The 14,835-nt window shown below is 40.4% G+C and overlaps 1 protein-coding gene across 10 annotated transcripts; it reads right to left on the bottom strand.

The window, feature by feature from the left end:
- Window positions 1-278: 278 nt before the first annotated feature.
- On the bottom strand, window positions 279-5,011 carry LOC147893184 (uncharacterized). Of its 10 annotated transcripts, none has more exons than XM_087385968.1 (3): window positions 1,982-5,011; window positions 1,688-1,845; window positions 882-1,541 (listed from the first exon to the last, which is right to left on the bottom strand). In XM_087385968.1, exon 1 carries the CDS (start codon window positions 3,850-3,852, stop codon window positions 2,185-2,187), a length of 1,668 nt encoding a protein of 555 aa, XP_087242094.1. In that variant the 5' UTR covers window positions 3,853-5,011; the 3' UTR covers window positions 882-1,541; window positions 1,688-1,845; window positions 1,982-2,184. The 10 variants fall into 10 exon arrangements, with proteins under 10 accessions (XP_087242088.1, XP_087242094.1, XP_087242089.1 ...); XM_087385963.1 differs by having other exon boundaries at window positions 1,688-4,111; window positions 4,203-5,011; XM_087385966.1 differs by having other exon boundaries at window positions 1,688-4,108; window positions 4,203-5,011.
- Window positions 5,012-14,835: the final 9,824 nt, after the last annotated feature.

Raw genomic sequence — 14,835 nt, 5'->3', positions numbered from 1 at the left:
TGTTTGTGTGATGCATGCTCCTTTTTACTTCATTCATTCATCTAATAACTTGCTATTAGCAGGCTGCACTTATATGAAAGAGAGAGAGAGAGAGAGGGGGTGGGGCCATGGGAGTGCCATCACAACCTCTACCATTCCCAACAAATGCCCACAAACTATAAATTGTTAATATTTTCTTACCATTTTCCCAAACATTAAAAATATATTACCATATTGAGTCATCAAAGTGTGAGGATAGAAGTGAAAACTTTACTAGTTAACTCAGAGCTGCAGTGGTTCTTGTCACATCAATAAGACAATCAAGCTCATGGTGGCTGCTGATGTCTAAGTATCCCAATGGCAAAAGTCCCACGTAAGTGCACACAAGACTAAGTGCTTGATCCTGAAAAGCAATGTAAGTGGCCTTAGTTGTCGACAAAGCCTAAGATTTAGACATAATACTAGCCCATTACTTCAATAAATGTACACACTAGTCCTAACCACACTTCACACCAATCACTCCCTCTCAAACCCGTCATAGGCTGCTTTATTTACTAGTTTTGGTAAATAAGAAAGGCTCTACTTGAAGCCAATTGAAATCTCAAAAGCAACAACCCATCACTAGCACAGGGGATGATGAGTGTGCCAAAGTTAAAATGTAACAAGTGGTGATAAACACTTCTAGATGAATCTAAGAACATGCCGAAGCCAAACACAACAAATAGTACAGTTTCAATACAGTCACAAGGTTGAAAACCGTGAACTCCATCACGAATAGCAAGGACTAGCTATAGCCATGACGAAGGCTAGCACCAAAGAAGGCTAATCAAAAGGTAATCCACAAAAATACTGAGAGTTGCCAAGGCAATATTGTATCAATGGGTTGGAAGTCGGTAAGCTTTTGGTAGGTAGCACATATCTTAGATCAAAGGGAGATGGAGATCAAGATGAAACTGCTTTGCAATAAGCCAACAACTTTAAAGGCTACGTCAGAGATAGTTGTCCCGTCAAGATGGATATGAGACAACCAACCCCCTTCTTGAGCTTTCTCAGGGAAGACCGGGCTCTGCTTTTTTGCTGTGCTGAAACCTCCTAGTCCTTTCGTCGGAGTACTTTCTCAATAGTAGAGCCACAAGCCTATCCAGGCACACACATGGATGCTCTCAGGGGTCCTGTTTGTGTACTCATCTCAAACGAATGTCTATCCGAAAACATAAATCCAGAAACATGCCCCGCCTTGCCAGGAACGGGGGGCAGCCTGCTAATAACTTGGCAACGTTTAAATTACAACCCAGTGCTTATGAGTATTACATAACCACAGAACTCCGATCATATTAGCCTTGAATTGCTTCTTAGTTTAAGTAAACCAAGAATATTAAACCGAAGGCCTCAACAGTCTGAGAAGAACACTTTAGAAAGGAAACCCATCACATCACGAACACAACATGATCCAGATTCTGTCTTCATGTAATATGCAAAGCCTGTGCTATCCATACACAAAACCTTGCAAACAGTATGGAGTTCCACATGCAACACTGCACCACATAGAAGAAGAGAAGCACCTGAGGCATTTTTACCTTGTAATTAGAATCATTAGAACCCCCTTACGTCATGAACTCTGAAATTCAGAGTCCAATTCAGCACGTTTTCTTGATCGTTTGAAGTGTAGATGGAAACCAATATACAATACTTCATTCAGATTTTTTACCTCAGCTTTTTACAACCTATCAGTTCGCAAGCCCTGTGCCGAAAGGAAAAAGTAGCCTGTGGTCCATTCATCATGGGAGAAATTATTCTCCAAATGCTCCTCAACAGACATACAAATAAAAGAAAAGAAGTTAACGACCACACTCAGCTGAAAAAGCTCTGCAGTAGAGCCAAAAAAGCCCATCAGATGGCATGGATCACTATACTGTTTATAAAGGCCAGATGGTTGACAGAATTCCATACGCAACAATCACGAAATAAACCACATAGAAGGAAAGAGTCTCAATATATTCACCGAATTGCTGAAGAGCAGCACTGTCAGCCCCTAAGGCCTCATGATGGGGCGTTCCATTAAAGGACGATGGATTTATGATCAGTAAAAAATCCACACTAAGCATGACGAGAAAGAGTTTTGAGTCTTTGTCTTTCCTGCTTGTCTGAACTCCCATGTTCTTGTGCCCTCAACTTCGAAGGATGATATGGATCTCTACATCTCGTTTATGCTCCACTTTGGCTATTAGTAGGAGGCAGCACAGTATAAGCGTTGGCAGCCTTGTCTCTCTTTGAGAAGAGGTTTCCCAGACCGAAAAGCTTGGACTTTGATGAAGCTTTTGCACCTCTGAGGGAGGGAGTGATGCAAGCTGGAACATTGAGCACTGGAGTAACTCTTACACTGGTGTTATAGGCAATGGGTCGATCTGATACTTTCCAACCCTCTCGACTCCTCATGTCCTTTGGTCGCACGAGGCCTTTAGGACCAACGGTGCTTCTATCCAGACTTCTCATCGCTCCTCGGCCTGCATTGCCTCTGCCTGGACTATTCCAACCGCCTCGCCTACCAGGACTGCCTCTGGCAAAATTTCGTGCCGGATTGCTAGGGGCCCTTCTCACTGGTCTCCCAGGACTACTACAATTCCTTACTCTTCCTGTGCTGGATGTAGAATCAGAATTCGTTTGGTGATCTGTGGCAGAACTGTTGGCATTGACAACAGAATCCCATTGTCTGCTGTTTGCTCGCGAGCCGATTGCAACGTCCGCTGCAGTTCCAGATTTCTGTATTCCTTTGTCTGCTGACGTCCTTGAGATAGACACAGAGGAAGATGGAGGGAGGTGAATTGGGGTGGACGAGCAAGCAGACTGTGAAGAAAGAGCTACAGCGTCGGTGCCACAATTTGCCGGCACCAAAAAGGAGTGGCTGCCACTGCTTTTTTTGGCATTCCAGTTTGGGAGAGGGGGCAGACCCTTCTTCTCTTGACTTGATGGTGTATGCAGCCTAGCGGAAGCGTTCGTTGAGCTGCCAGCCTTAGTTTCGCTTGTCACATTACTCCTGGGTGGCACCAGGGAGGAGCTGGATGTCTTACTTTCACCGGCGGAATTGCTTCTTCGAGGCGAGAGCGATACTACGGGGGCACTCTTCTTCTCGCCAGCTGAGTTGCTTCTAGAGAAAGGCCAGAAGGACCTGGGGGAAATGGGCAACCTGCAGCTCGAAGATGTAGTGCTCTCTCTGGCTACCTCGGAAGATGGCACTTCTTTGCTGGATGGCACCTGCATTTTCTTGAGCTTGAAGAAGTCTTTGAATTTGCTGGAGTACTTGGACGAGGAGGCTTTGGGAGAGGCTGGAGTGGTGGGAGGAAGCGAGAAGGATCGGGAGGGAGATGCGCAACGAGAATTATTGAGGCTGATGCAGCTGCGAGGAGGATGGCCACGAGCACCCTCGATGGTCATAGAAGCGCAGCGAGGATTCTCAATGAAACTCCTTTGGTGCCGCGAGGCAGGCCAATGTTCTTCCTCAGCCCACGGCACTTGCTCTTTCTCCATGGAAAGCAAACGATCCCTCCTTGTTCGAGGCAATTCCTCCTCTCTGCCAATTCGAGGGGGTCGCGCTAAAGGGCGCAGCTTGCCGTCAAAGAAAAGCTCATCTGCGGAGAGCATTTCCACTTGAGAGGGCAGATCCAAGCTCACAGACTTGGAGAACTCGAATTCGGAGGAGAAATCATCTTCGATTGTGAGCTCCCGCTTGCGTTTTTCTGGCGAAATTCTTTCAAGCATGGCAAAGTCCTGAGAAAAAGAGATCCGAGGACTTAGCCAGCCCAACCCCGAGGGGGTCCAATCCCCATCGCAAGCTTCAAACGGATCCAGAGCTAAATCCATGTTTGAGGCCAACATGCATCAAGCAAGCTTTCTGTAGTAGTAGAGAGGTTGCGTTTACTCATGCGCAGCTATGAAGGCCTTTCTTCCCAAGAGCACTCAGAATAATGGCAACTGGAGCTCGCAGATTCCACAAGTACTCCAATTGAGACCCCAGAGCCACCTCAAGGTACACATGGCCCAGGTTGTAGGAAATGGATAGCCCCGCCACATGGCGCACAGTGCCCGATTTGTCTTTCCGTCGAAATTTAAATCAGACAGACGATCTTCCTAGCTGCTGCGACATAACGACAGGCACATACTAAGCAAGGTCAGGTCATCAGGAAGAGAAGAATGAAAAATGGAAAAGACGAAAGAGAAGCAGCTACCATACACGAACGACCTTCAGAGGATTTGCAAACAATGCTACCACAAACAAGAAGCATGAAGGGGGAGGAGAAGAGGAGGGGGCAAGCAAATTCTTGGGGGAGGAACCAGAAAAGGCAAGGATGCAAATAAAGAACACTCTGATCTAGGCGGTGTGAGGAAGGTGGCAGACAACGTGCAGAGGGGGAGGGAGCCGAGTCAAAGAGGTGGCGCATATGAGCAGAGGAGGTGGGAGTGCAAACTGTCAGAGAAGAGAGAGAGGTCTTTTTTGTTTTGCTGCTTCCTAAATCCTCCACTTCTTCTTGTTACCTAGAAGAGGTGGTGGTGGGTTGGGTGAGGGGGGCGGTGGGAAAAGCAGGAAACCGTTGGACGCACAGGCAGGAAAGAGGGAGGGATCACAGGAAAGCCCGTTATACCATAGCTTTGGAGAACAGAGCTCTGCAAAAAGACATTTTTAAGTAAGTCACTGGAGTTGAGAGGCACTGTACAAGGACAGGGATGCTGCGTGTCTGTTTTAGTGGGCATCCATCATGCAACCATTGCTCCTGCAGCAAGTCCTGCCTGAGAGACACTTACTTCTAATCGTCTTGTGGGTGAGACACACGCGCAGAAATGTAAAGAGGAGCGGCGCATGGCAGCTCACACATCATGTAGCCATGGATTCTGCAGCTCTGCAACAGAAGGTATAGAAGAAGGCCCTCCGAGGCTCCGAGGGAGGGGGCAGGAGCCATGAGAAGAAGCAGTAGTGCTGTGCAGCGTGCACTGTTTGCAAATCATCAAACAGCATGCAGCCAATGGATACTGCAGCTCTGCAAAAAGGAAGCTAAACAAACGATGTGAAAGCACTATGCAGTGTGGCCGGCCCATCATGAAGCTCCTGCAGGGCCGCGAGAAAATTACTGCGGTGAAAAGAGAGAATTCAGTTTCACAGACACAGTGTAGCCAGCAACGCGCATTCACGATGCAAAGTTAGATTTGGAGCGCGAGAAAATGGACACAGCAGCGAGCATCAGCCGTGGGTAGCAAGTTTAGCTACGGGATAACATTGTTGAAGCCAGTTCGACAACCATCCACTGTGGCGCCAGCAGCGACATCGACTGTGTGGCCAGCATGTGTTGCTAGTAGCAGCATCAATGGATCCGGGTACCTGTAGGCTGTAGCGACTAGCAAGCATAGAGTCTAGCTAGACCTCGACAGAGAGTTCGAAAGGGCTCAAAAGCTGGGCTCCAGATCAGGAAAGCATGCACTCGGGATTTGTCAGATCGCCGAAAACACTATATTACATATTATGGATAACGGCACGCACAAAAACTGTGGCAAACGCGGGGGAGAGAGCGGAGGGTGTACGCGCTCTTGGTAGCTGGTGTCCACCATAGCCATAGCCATTGCCAAGCTCCCACGCTCAAACCCAACAAGCTACAAAACTTTGTTTATCCATCCAAAATCCGATCGCTCTCCAGAGTCCACCCCTATTCTAATCTTAACATCGATCCTCACAACCCAAATGGCAAAGACTTGCCATTTCACTCAAAGACGTCAGAGTTTGAACTTCATACATATTGCTGTTTAACTACGTTGCAACTCACTTTCCAAACGCGCCCGTCCAAAAGCAAAGCATCAGCTGGTGCCCAGTGCCCACCATAGCCCAGCTCACAGCAATGAGCCCTTCCCCTCCCCCAACATGTCACGCTATTCCAGCGACTACAGAGCTTTCAAACACAACCTCCCAAAATTATACTCTCACCCTTCCATAAACACAGTAGATGGGTAGCTGGTGGCCACAGGAGCCGAGCACAGCCAGCTTCGAAGCTTTCTTCTCCCCCACGCTGCCCTTTAACTTTTTATCACAAAGCTCGCACATGTTCCAACTGTTTTCACAGAGCTTGCAAATTCCAGTTTTTACACAGCATGTTGCTGTTTACCTATCACAAGCTTGCTCTCTCTTTCCTGAAATTGTGGCACTCATGTGCAAGCAAGGTACACGCAATGCACAGGTGCAAACAAAGCCCTGTGTCGGAAGCCGACTTGTTCCACGACGTCCCACATCCACGATCATGAGGCAAAAAGCCCGCGCGATGCGTGGCCAAAAGCAGATGTCGCACGATGTGGGGGACCAGCTGTTAGACCCTCGCTCGCTCACTCGCTCGCATTTCAGAGTTTTGATAGGCAATTCCAGTTACGACCATACACACGCATATCACTACAAAACAGTCGCTGCACATAAATTCGTGACACCAAACACTTCCTAGGGTGCTTATTTCACAAGTTCCCTTCATCGCCCACATATGTCGAAGAAGTCTAAACTTTACTAATCTATGTACCTTAATGTGATTGTATAGTCCTTCCCATATTTGATGGACAAAAGCCAAAGCCTCTTATAAATGGAGATAAGATATATTTCTAGGTTTCTTAGGATCGCCTCCCCATCGACTTTAAGGATTACAAATTGTGATTAATTGATGGTTTCTAGGAGCTACAAAACTTGTGTCTTCACGTCTTTAAGGTCCTACTATTGTATTGATGATTATGAAATGGAGGAGAGAATTATTTTGTTAGTAGTCATAACTTTTATCTTTAGTTATCATAGATTTCTTTGCATTAATGATTGTTTTCACAACCCATCATTTGTAGAGGGTTGAAACTTTGTTATTTAGAATATCACATTGTTGATTGTGACACTCTTTTAGAATATAGAGACAAGAGTTGTTACTAGATGGATATCTTTTCCCCTTATTTGGGACTTAGCAGGCTTACTATTTCTTGTATATTATTTAAAAAAAAATCTATTTTCTTTTCTAATTTAGATTTGTACACTAATTTGCTTATATATCAGATTAAGCTCTTATATGCTTATGAAACATCTATTTTTATGCTGGTTCTGTTGCATCCTTGGTTGCATTCATGATCGATGGCTTCCATGTAAGTAGATTTAAACATATGGTTTGATAAAAGAATGTCATATGTTGAGGAATCTTAACATATCTAAGTAAACTTTTTATGCGATCAACATTCTTTGAGAATGTATAAAAACAAATGGTATGAACCCTGACCTTGGAAAATGTACAAAATTCATTTTGAATTGTAAAGACTTAAAATTGGATGATAAATAACTTTTGAACCTTGCAACTTTGAGTTTGGAGTTGGACACTCGCATGAAACTCTAGTTTTGCAACGATATATATATATATTCAAATTACCAAATATTTTCTACTAGAATGAAAATAAGAGTCCAAACCATGTAATTGCTCCTCAAGTTCCTCAACTTTTGAGTGGGACATGGAATCATCTACTACCCTATCCCATCATCGTCATAGTTCCGCAAGCAACATCTAGTCAACGTGGCCATGCCCCCCATGTGAAAATTATAAAAATCAACAAGTCAACATCCTCCCTGCCTTTTCTTGCATTGGTAACCTATACACCCTCACCTAACCATCACCTAGGACTTGCTCCCCACTGAAAAAACAAACACTCTTTTCACATATCTTTGCATTATGCGTGCCACCCTAGCTCTCTCGAATCTCGTAACCTTCCCCTCACTTTTTTAATGCTTTTCACAAACTCTTCATCCCCATGGATCCCTCTACAATAGCCATCCTCTCTAATGCTTGCTCTCTCACTCTCACTTGAATTGGGAATGCTAGAAGGTATTCTGAAATACATGAAATAATTAGGAGAACAAGGATTCCCTATGCACAATGTAAAACCAAACTATCATTTTTCCATAAAATATTAAGGTAGAATAGAATCAACATATTTTGGTAGATATATATGATATGTATTAGGGATGGTTGCTAGAAAATAGTGTTAGTCATTGATCAATAAAAGGAACAACATGAAGGTTTTGCAAACTTTTATTGTAGGAAAAGGCATGGCATGCACATGGTGCCACAATCTGCACTACCCCTTTATCATAGTTTTCCCTCATTTAGCCCTACTCCCCTTATTCTTATAATGTCAAAGATGTAATTCTTAGTTTTCTTGTTGTGCATGAAAATGCTCTCAAGACATGTTCACAAATAAACTATAGGATATAAAAAACATTGTGTGACACTTTGCATGTCCTGAGTTACCCAATTATTATATTGGTCTTCTAGATTGTGCCCTAACGATGTGAAAACAGTATATGCAAAAAGACACTTTTTGCTCCCCCGATACATTATGTACATGCTCTTTTGACTTTCTCCCATAGTTATGACATGCGTTTTTTTAGGCAACTAAATCTAGAATTTATTTATTTCCCAAAAGGATTGTTTACCATCCTATAATTGGACATAGCTACCACACTTTATGCAGTTTGGAATACCATGTCAAACATCCATGCTATATGATTTGTGTAAAACACTTTGACAGTTTTAAAATTCCCTATCAAACATCCATGCATTGCAATCATTTTAGTTGCAAAAAATGTGTTATATACAACTTATATCTTGATAGTGCTCATATAACTTCTATAGAGAAGAAATAATGCCACAAAATTATCGTAAATAGATATCCTTGATTTTTACAAGATGTGTATCTTCAAACTCACAGTGTGAGTGGGCAATTTCCTTATCACGTTGGGAATATTCGTAGAGGTCTGTTAAGCATATATAGATACAAATTTTGCCCTTTATATTCCATCATAACGAGAACTTGTGTGGTTTCTCTAGCTCCATTTTTTATGCTTTAGTATGTCATGGAATCATTCCATGAGGGCCCCTTACAGCATGAGAGTCACATGCGCCATGATAGAACATGACTACCTCTTGTACATGCCCACTCTTTGATGTTTCATCATGATGACTTTACTATTCATCTGGATAAAAATCTTGAATTAAAAGATCTCTGTTGTTATTAAAGGTGTGCAAAAAGTAAGACATATATCATAATAAGCAATAGGGAACCTTTTTCCCCCAAATAATAAGAATGTTGCATCTCCAAACCTCCTATCACATGTTGAGCCTACTTCCAAAGCTACTTTTTAGATATGCATTGGACTACGTGATCCAACAAAATACAGTTAATGGTTGAGAGACATACGCATCGGTGTATAACGGGGGGGTATTGTCATTTTTTAAATGGTCTCGTTTATATTCTTCCAATTTGGTATTCTAAGATAAGCTCTTGCACAAGCTAATATTAGAGCTCATTTTGTTTTTTTCTCTTGAAAAGGGGGAGGTCCAAAATAAGGTGATGGTAATATTTTGCAAAAATACAATGTGTTAGAGGCCAACTTCTTAAATCACAAAATCTATAGTGAATATTTCCCCTTTTGTTATTAATTAAACATCATCATTTTAAAATTATATGCATGTATACATTTTTATTTTAGTGTCTTGTGGCAATATAGTTGATGTACATGACCCAACTAGTTTACATAGCCTTTTTGTTAGATTAGGGTAGATATGGTAGAGCAGTATGATACTCGGTCCAACCATGAAAGTTCCCTCTTTCCTAGGAGTTTTCCTCTTAACATCCATCATCCTCTTACTTGAGGCTCCCTCTTCTGGATGATGTGGTACAAAAAGTCTTTATTGTTCCTTCATGCAAGGATCCAACAATGTCTCCATCCTTACCATTTGAGTGTAATTGGTTAGCCACACTGTCCCCAAAGGATGCTAAATACTTAGTCACCTTGTTTGGTAGTATAGTTTTTGGGGAAATTATGCAATTTTACTAGTTTTAGTGTTTAAGCAAAAAATGGTTGCAAATTAAGGCCCTTCCTTTTCCATTCCAATGTGCAATGTCCTCATGGAAATATCATCTTCTTAAGTGTTGGTTTTAGTGTACCCTTATAGATCCCTTAGAACTTTTGCAAAAATATCAATCACCATCTATTCCTTTTCTTCACATGCTACCTATATATGTGTTGTAATCGTCCATCATCTATTTTTCATGACATATCTAAAAAGCCCATAGAAAAGCTTGATAAGGCAGGAATCTACATAGGTTTCTAACAACCAACAACTAAGTTATTCATCAGAGCTCAAATCCATACGATTATCAGGCTGAATGCACATGCTCCATGATATTTGTATGTGGTATTTCTCTAGTCATTTTGCCCATAATTGGTCACTTGAGCTACAAAGCACCATTTACTTTGTATGTGTGCTTAAATTTCACCATGTGAGCTTGCAAGGCATATCCCTTGACCCTAAACCCTAAACCTATCGTAACTAGGTGTTGAGTCCATAGGTACATTTAAAACATACTTACTGTTATCATTCTTGCAGCATCTATCACATGCACAATCCCATAATTATGGCTAATATTTATAGTGTATTTAATAAAGGGAGAATAGTGTGAATATCCTCCTCATACTTGACGTGACTTCATTCAAAACTAGGCACAAGGGTACAATGATCAAATTAGGGACCACCCTTTAGTTGAAACTAGGTTTAGTGATGTATTTTTTATAATTAATTAACGTTGCTTAGCAACTCCAATTTGTGTAGCATAAATTCATTTAAAGAAAATAATGTGTTGTGTTTATTTTCATCTAAATGTAGCAATGTTTAGAGTTCCATTAAGACAATCCACAAAGAGTCGTTAAATGAGGTTCAAGTTACCTAGCACAAAGCTCACTCTATTGATTATATGGCACTATTTGGGATGTATCTCCTATGATTTTAAAATTTCAGCTCTCTTCTAGCCTCACCATTTTCCAACTTAAAAGCTTTCATCTACACCTTAATCTTTCATTAGGAAAAAGGGAGCTCACTTTGGGGCCTTTTGGCCAAAATGAAAAATAGCTCTCAACCAATGGGAAGAGGGCCAACTTTATGTTAAGAAAATTAGAAAAAAGAGAAAATTCAAAAATGTCATAACAAGAAATATTATTTTATGCATAAACAACTGCCACTTACAAATAAAAAAATCATTTTGAGATCCTGATAGGATTCTTCTAACAACAGATTATTCAAAGAAGATAATGAACTGAAATGTGGTTTCCCTCCCAAACTACTCACACACACACACACAAGGTTCTTTCTATTCCTCACTCCCCTCCCAAACTAGTCTTCTCTCTCTCTCTCTCTCTCTCTCTCTCTCTCTCTCTCTTCATCGCTTTCTCTTGCATCAATTGGCATGTTGAGTGATGCTTTTTAAAATGTGCATCCTACTTGTATTTCTCCGCTTTCATCCATTGTTGTTTTTAAATGTTATAACTCTTCATTGGATTGCTTATTGGCATTTTCTAGTGGCAATACAAAATCACAATTGAATATTCTTATACAAAATGCTCTGGTGATCAAGCTATCGAGGACCAAGGTTTATTTCCAACTTGTTTTCTTTGAGTTTACAAATGCTCCAAACACGTAGCCTTCTTTCAATTTTTAGGATGCTTTGGTTTTAGGTTGGATTATCTTTGATAGACTAAGAAGGAGCTCGTTGTTGAGAACAACTTGAAACGCCATAAAAATCTAGGTGTCTCCTAACTTTACATTGACTCTCTTTTCATAAATGAGAAGAGAAGTGATATTACGTGTTGATCATAGTGCCGTAGGTTGGGATATGAATTTTGGTCTTTGTATTGTCCATTTGGTCATCAGGGCTGAGATTGTGATATTGATATATTGCTTTAAATTTTTAGGCGTTTCCACATAAACTCCTTTAAGTTTTCAATGGCTTGTTACTGAACTTGTAAAAAACATTGTGTTGATCAAATTGGCAAGGATGAGAATATAAATGTGAGCCCTTTGCCTTGCCAATCTATTTCTTCTATTTCTTCTATAGAAATTGCCAACAAAATCGCTGTTGAAGGTCATTGGCAACCATTGAGTATATAAAAAGGAAGCTGGGTGCTAATGCAACCCGATAGGAGAAGGAAAAGACAATCTGGCAATGGATTTTTGACATCTTGGAAGGGTAGAGTGAAAGGTTTTAGAACGATGGATGGGAAAAAATCAAAATTTGAAATCTTGATTGAGCATGTGTACATGCATAAAGAACTTGTCTTATTGGATAGTCCAAAGTATCTTCCACAGCATAGACCAAATTGTAAGTGACTTCTTTGAGAGTTTGTATAACATCACTCGATATTTTTTCCCTTTTATTTGCATCATTCAATTTTCCTTTTCCTTTCGGATATAGACCCTTCATCTTACGAGCAATGGCAATCGTTGGAATGCATTTTAGGATTTATGGATGTGATTCATGGATCTACAAGGGAATTGCAATATGCAGGTAGTTTTGTAACACAGCTTGCCCAATTCGGTATCTTTTTCTATGATCATTATTACCAATTATTGGACAAAGCCAACACACATGGTTTGTTGAAAAAATTAGACCTCCTAGCATAGAACACCATTGATTGGCCAATTCATAATGGTAATGTGATAAAGAGCTATAGAGCCAATTTGTTTAAATAAAGCATTCCTTACGGCGAGGAATTGCAACTAGAATATGCAAAATAAACATTTGCATGCCAATCATAGTCTTTGTTGAGCTACTCAATCATTTGCTGATAAAATTTTGTAAAACAATGCTCCATTATCAGGCTAATGGCGTAGAAGTTATTTTAAACTTCTTGGATGATGGTTGGGATAGAATAACATCCAACCTAGTATACTACACCGGGTTGTTCGTAGCTTGGTACAACTCAAATACATGGTTGTTGCAACTCACAATTTTATATTCTTTTATTTTAAATGGAGTAGGTTCATTGGAATCCACTTATTCTCTTAGACCACGATCTCAACTCGTTTGGTACTGACAATGAATCAATCAACATTACGATTAATGAGAATGGAAACTTAGTGAGTGTCATATCGCTTAGACAAAAATGTACACTTGCACAATTGCACCACGACATTCATATGGAGATTGAAGGAAGTGTCCCAACAAGATTTGCATTCGTGCTCAACAACAAGAAGGTAATTTTTGGTGAGTTGATTTAGTTAATATATACATTTTATTAATTGACCCTAGTAATTTGTTAACACATTTTATTAATAGGTTCTTCGAAGAAGGGAAAGTAGAATTCAATGTAGAGAGATCCATACTGGGATTATTAAGATAAATCAAAATTGATAATTATAGGTACTATAACTATTTTTTCTTTACATTTAAAAAGATAGGGAAGTATTGTGTTTCTAACCTATTCTGAATTCTGAAAGGTAAATAGGATGTTGTTTCTTTGTCCTAATAACCTAGTGCTTTTTAGGCAGCCCTTTTATCCGACAATTGATTCAAATACGGATTCTTGGGATAGAACTTGTTTTGCGATCATCTATTTACTCTTTATTTGATAGACACTATCATGACTAAAAGCTAGACATAGTGGATTGGTCATTCTTTGTAAACTCTAATGAAGAGAAAGAACAGTAGAGATCCTACAGGCACATGTACAATGCTTTGTTATTATATAGATCAGTTCTAACCTCACTCTCTAGGTGTAATCTCAGCATTGTACATGCTTCTGAAATATATATCTATATTCATGAGTCAACTCTCTCTCTCTCTCTCTCTCTCTCTCTCTCTCTCTCTCCATTTCAATGGAATTTATTATGCATGTGTGAGTGTCAATAGAAGTTAACATATTTTAGTGTCCAAAATCATTTGTAAATAGGTGTACAATTTGAAATCATATTTATGCTTGGGTCTCACTCTTAGAATCATCTTTGGGAGATTCTTTAGATGCAATGTTCTCACCCTATTGATCAATATTTAGAGGTAGAAGCTGAGCATCTTCATATGGAGGATCTATTGTAGGGTCCTTAGGTGGGACATGAGGGTCCTCAGTTGGGGATTGAGAGTCCTTAGGCTGTGGATGAGGGTCCTCAGTTTGTGGAGGGCCCTAAGGTAGGGGATAAGTATTCTCAGTTTGGGGCTAAGGGTCCACCACTTATATGTGTGGGTGCTGATCTGCCTTCTCTGCCATGACGTCTCCCGGTCGTCTTTAAGCTCTTTGACTCTTCTACTCTCTTTGAGCTTTCTGCCTCAGCACTTTTCAATTTCAATTTAGAGGATAAAGCCCGTGGCTTGTCATGGACTGTTGTTGCACACCTACCCCAAGGGTTGCTAAGGTGCATGTTTGGTGCATTTCAAGAAGAAGTGATATTGTCACATGAAGTACCATCCATTATCCCAAATTCCAAGTGAAACATTAAAAAGTACCCAAAATTATGTATTTAATTACTACTTTAGTAATCATGGCAACCACATGAAAATAACGTCTACTTCCTTGATTCAAGTTTGTCATGCATATGAATCGTACATGTGTGCTTCTAATAGTCAAGTTATGTCTTTGAGATTATTAACAATCTTAAAGAAGTTATCATAGCAATTTGGCAACACCTCCCATTACTTAAGAGGTGATCACATGACCAAGTATCATCTAATCCAAAATTATATGCTATCGAGTTGTTAGTTTGCTTCCGTTGGTTGAATATCATCTCTTATAATTGACAACTTTATTTAGAAAATATCAAATAATGTTATTGTTGCAATTCATCAATAACACATGCAATTCGTTTGTGATCACATGAACTTAAACTCAAGCTATTGAACTATAAGTGTGTTTAACTATACTTCTATTGGTCAAGTTATCTCATGTGTATCATTAATAATGTTCTTCATCAAACCCAGATCATATTATTCACACAATCAGGCACATGTAGAAATAAAATTCAGTAAATTCTACAACAAAAGAGG

The sequence above is a fragment of the Dipteris shenzhenensis genome, chromosome 15 (assembly GCF_047967505.1).
Source record: "Dipteris shenzhenensis isolate YYH24624 ecotype China chromosome 15, Dip_SZ_1.0, whole genome shotgun sequence".
In the NCBI taxonomy this organism is placed as follows: domain Eukaryota; kingdom Viridiplantae; phylum Streptophyta; class Polypodiopsida; order Gleicheniales; family Dipteridaceae; genus Dipteris; species Dipteris shenzhenensis.
The sequence above is the reverse complement of the archived record's forward strand: the minus strand, read 5'-3'. Positions and strand labels throughout refer to the sequence as shown.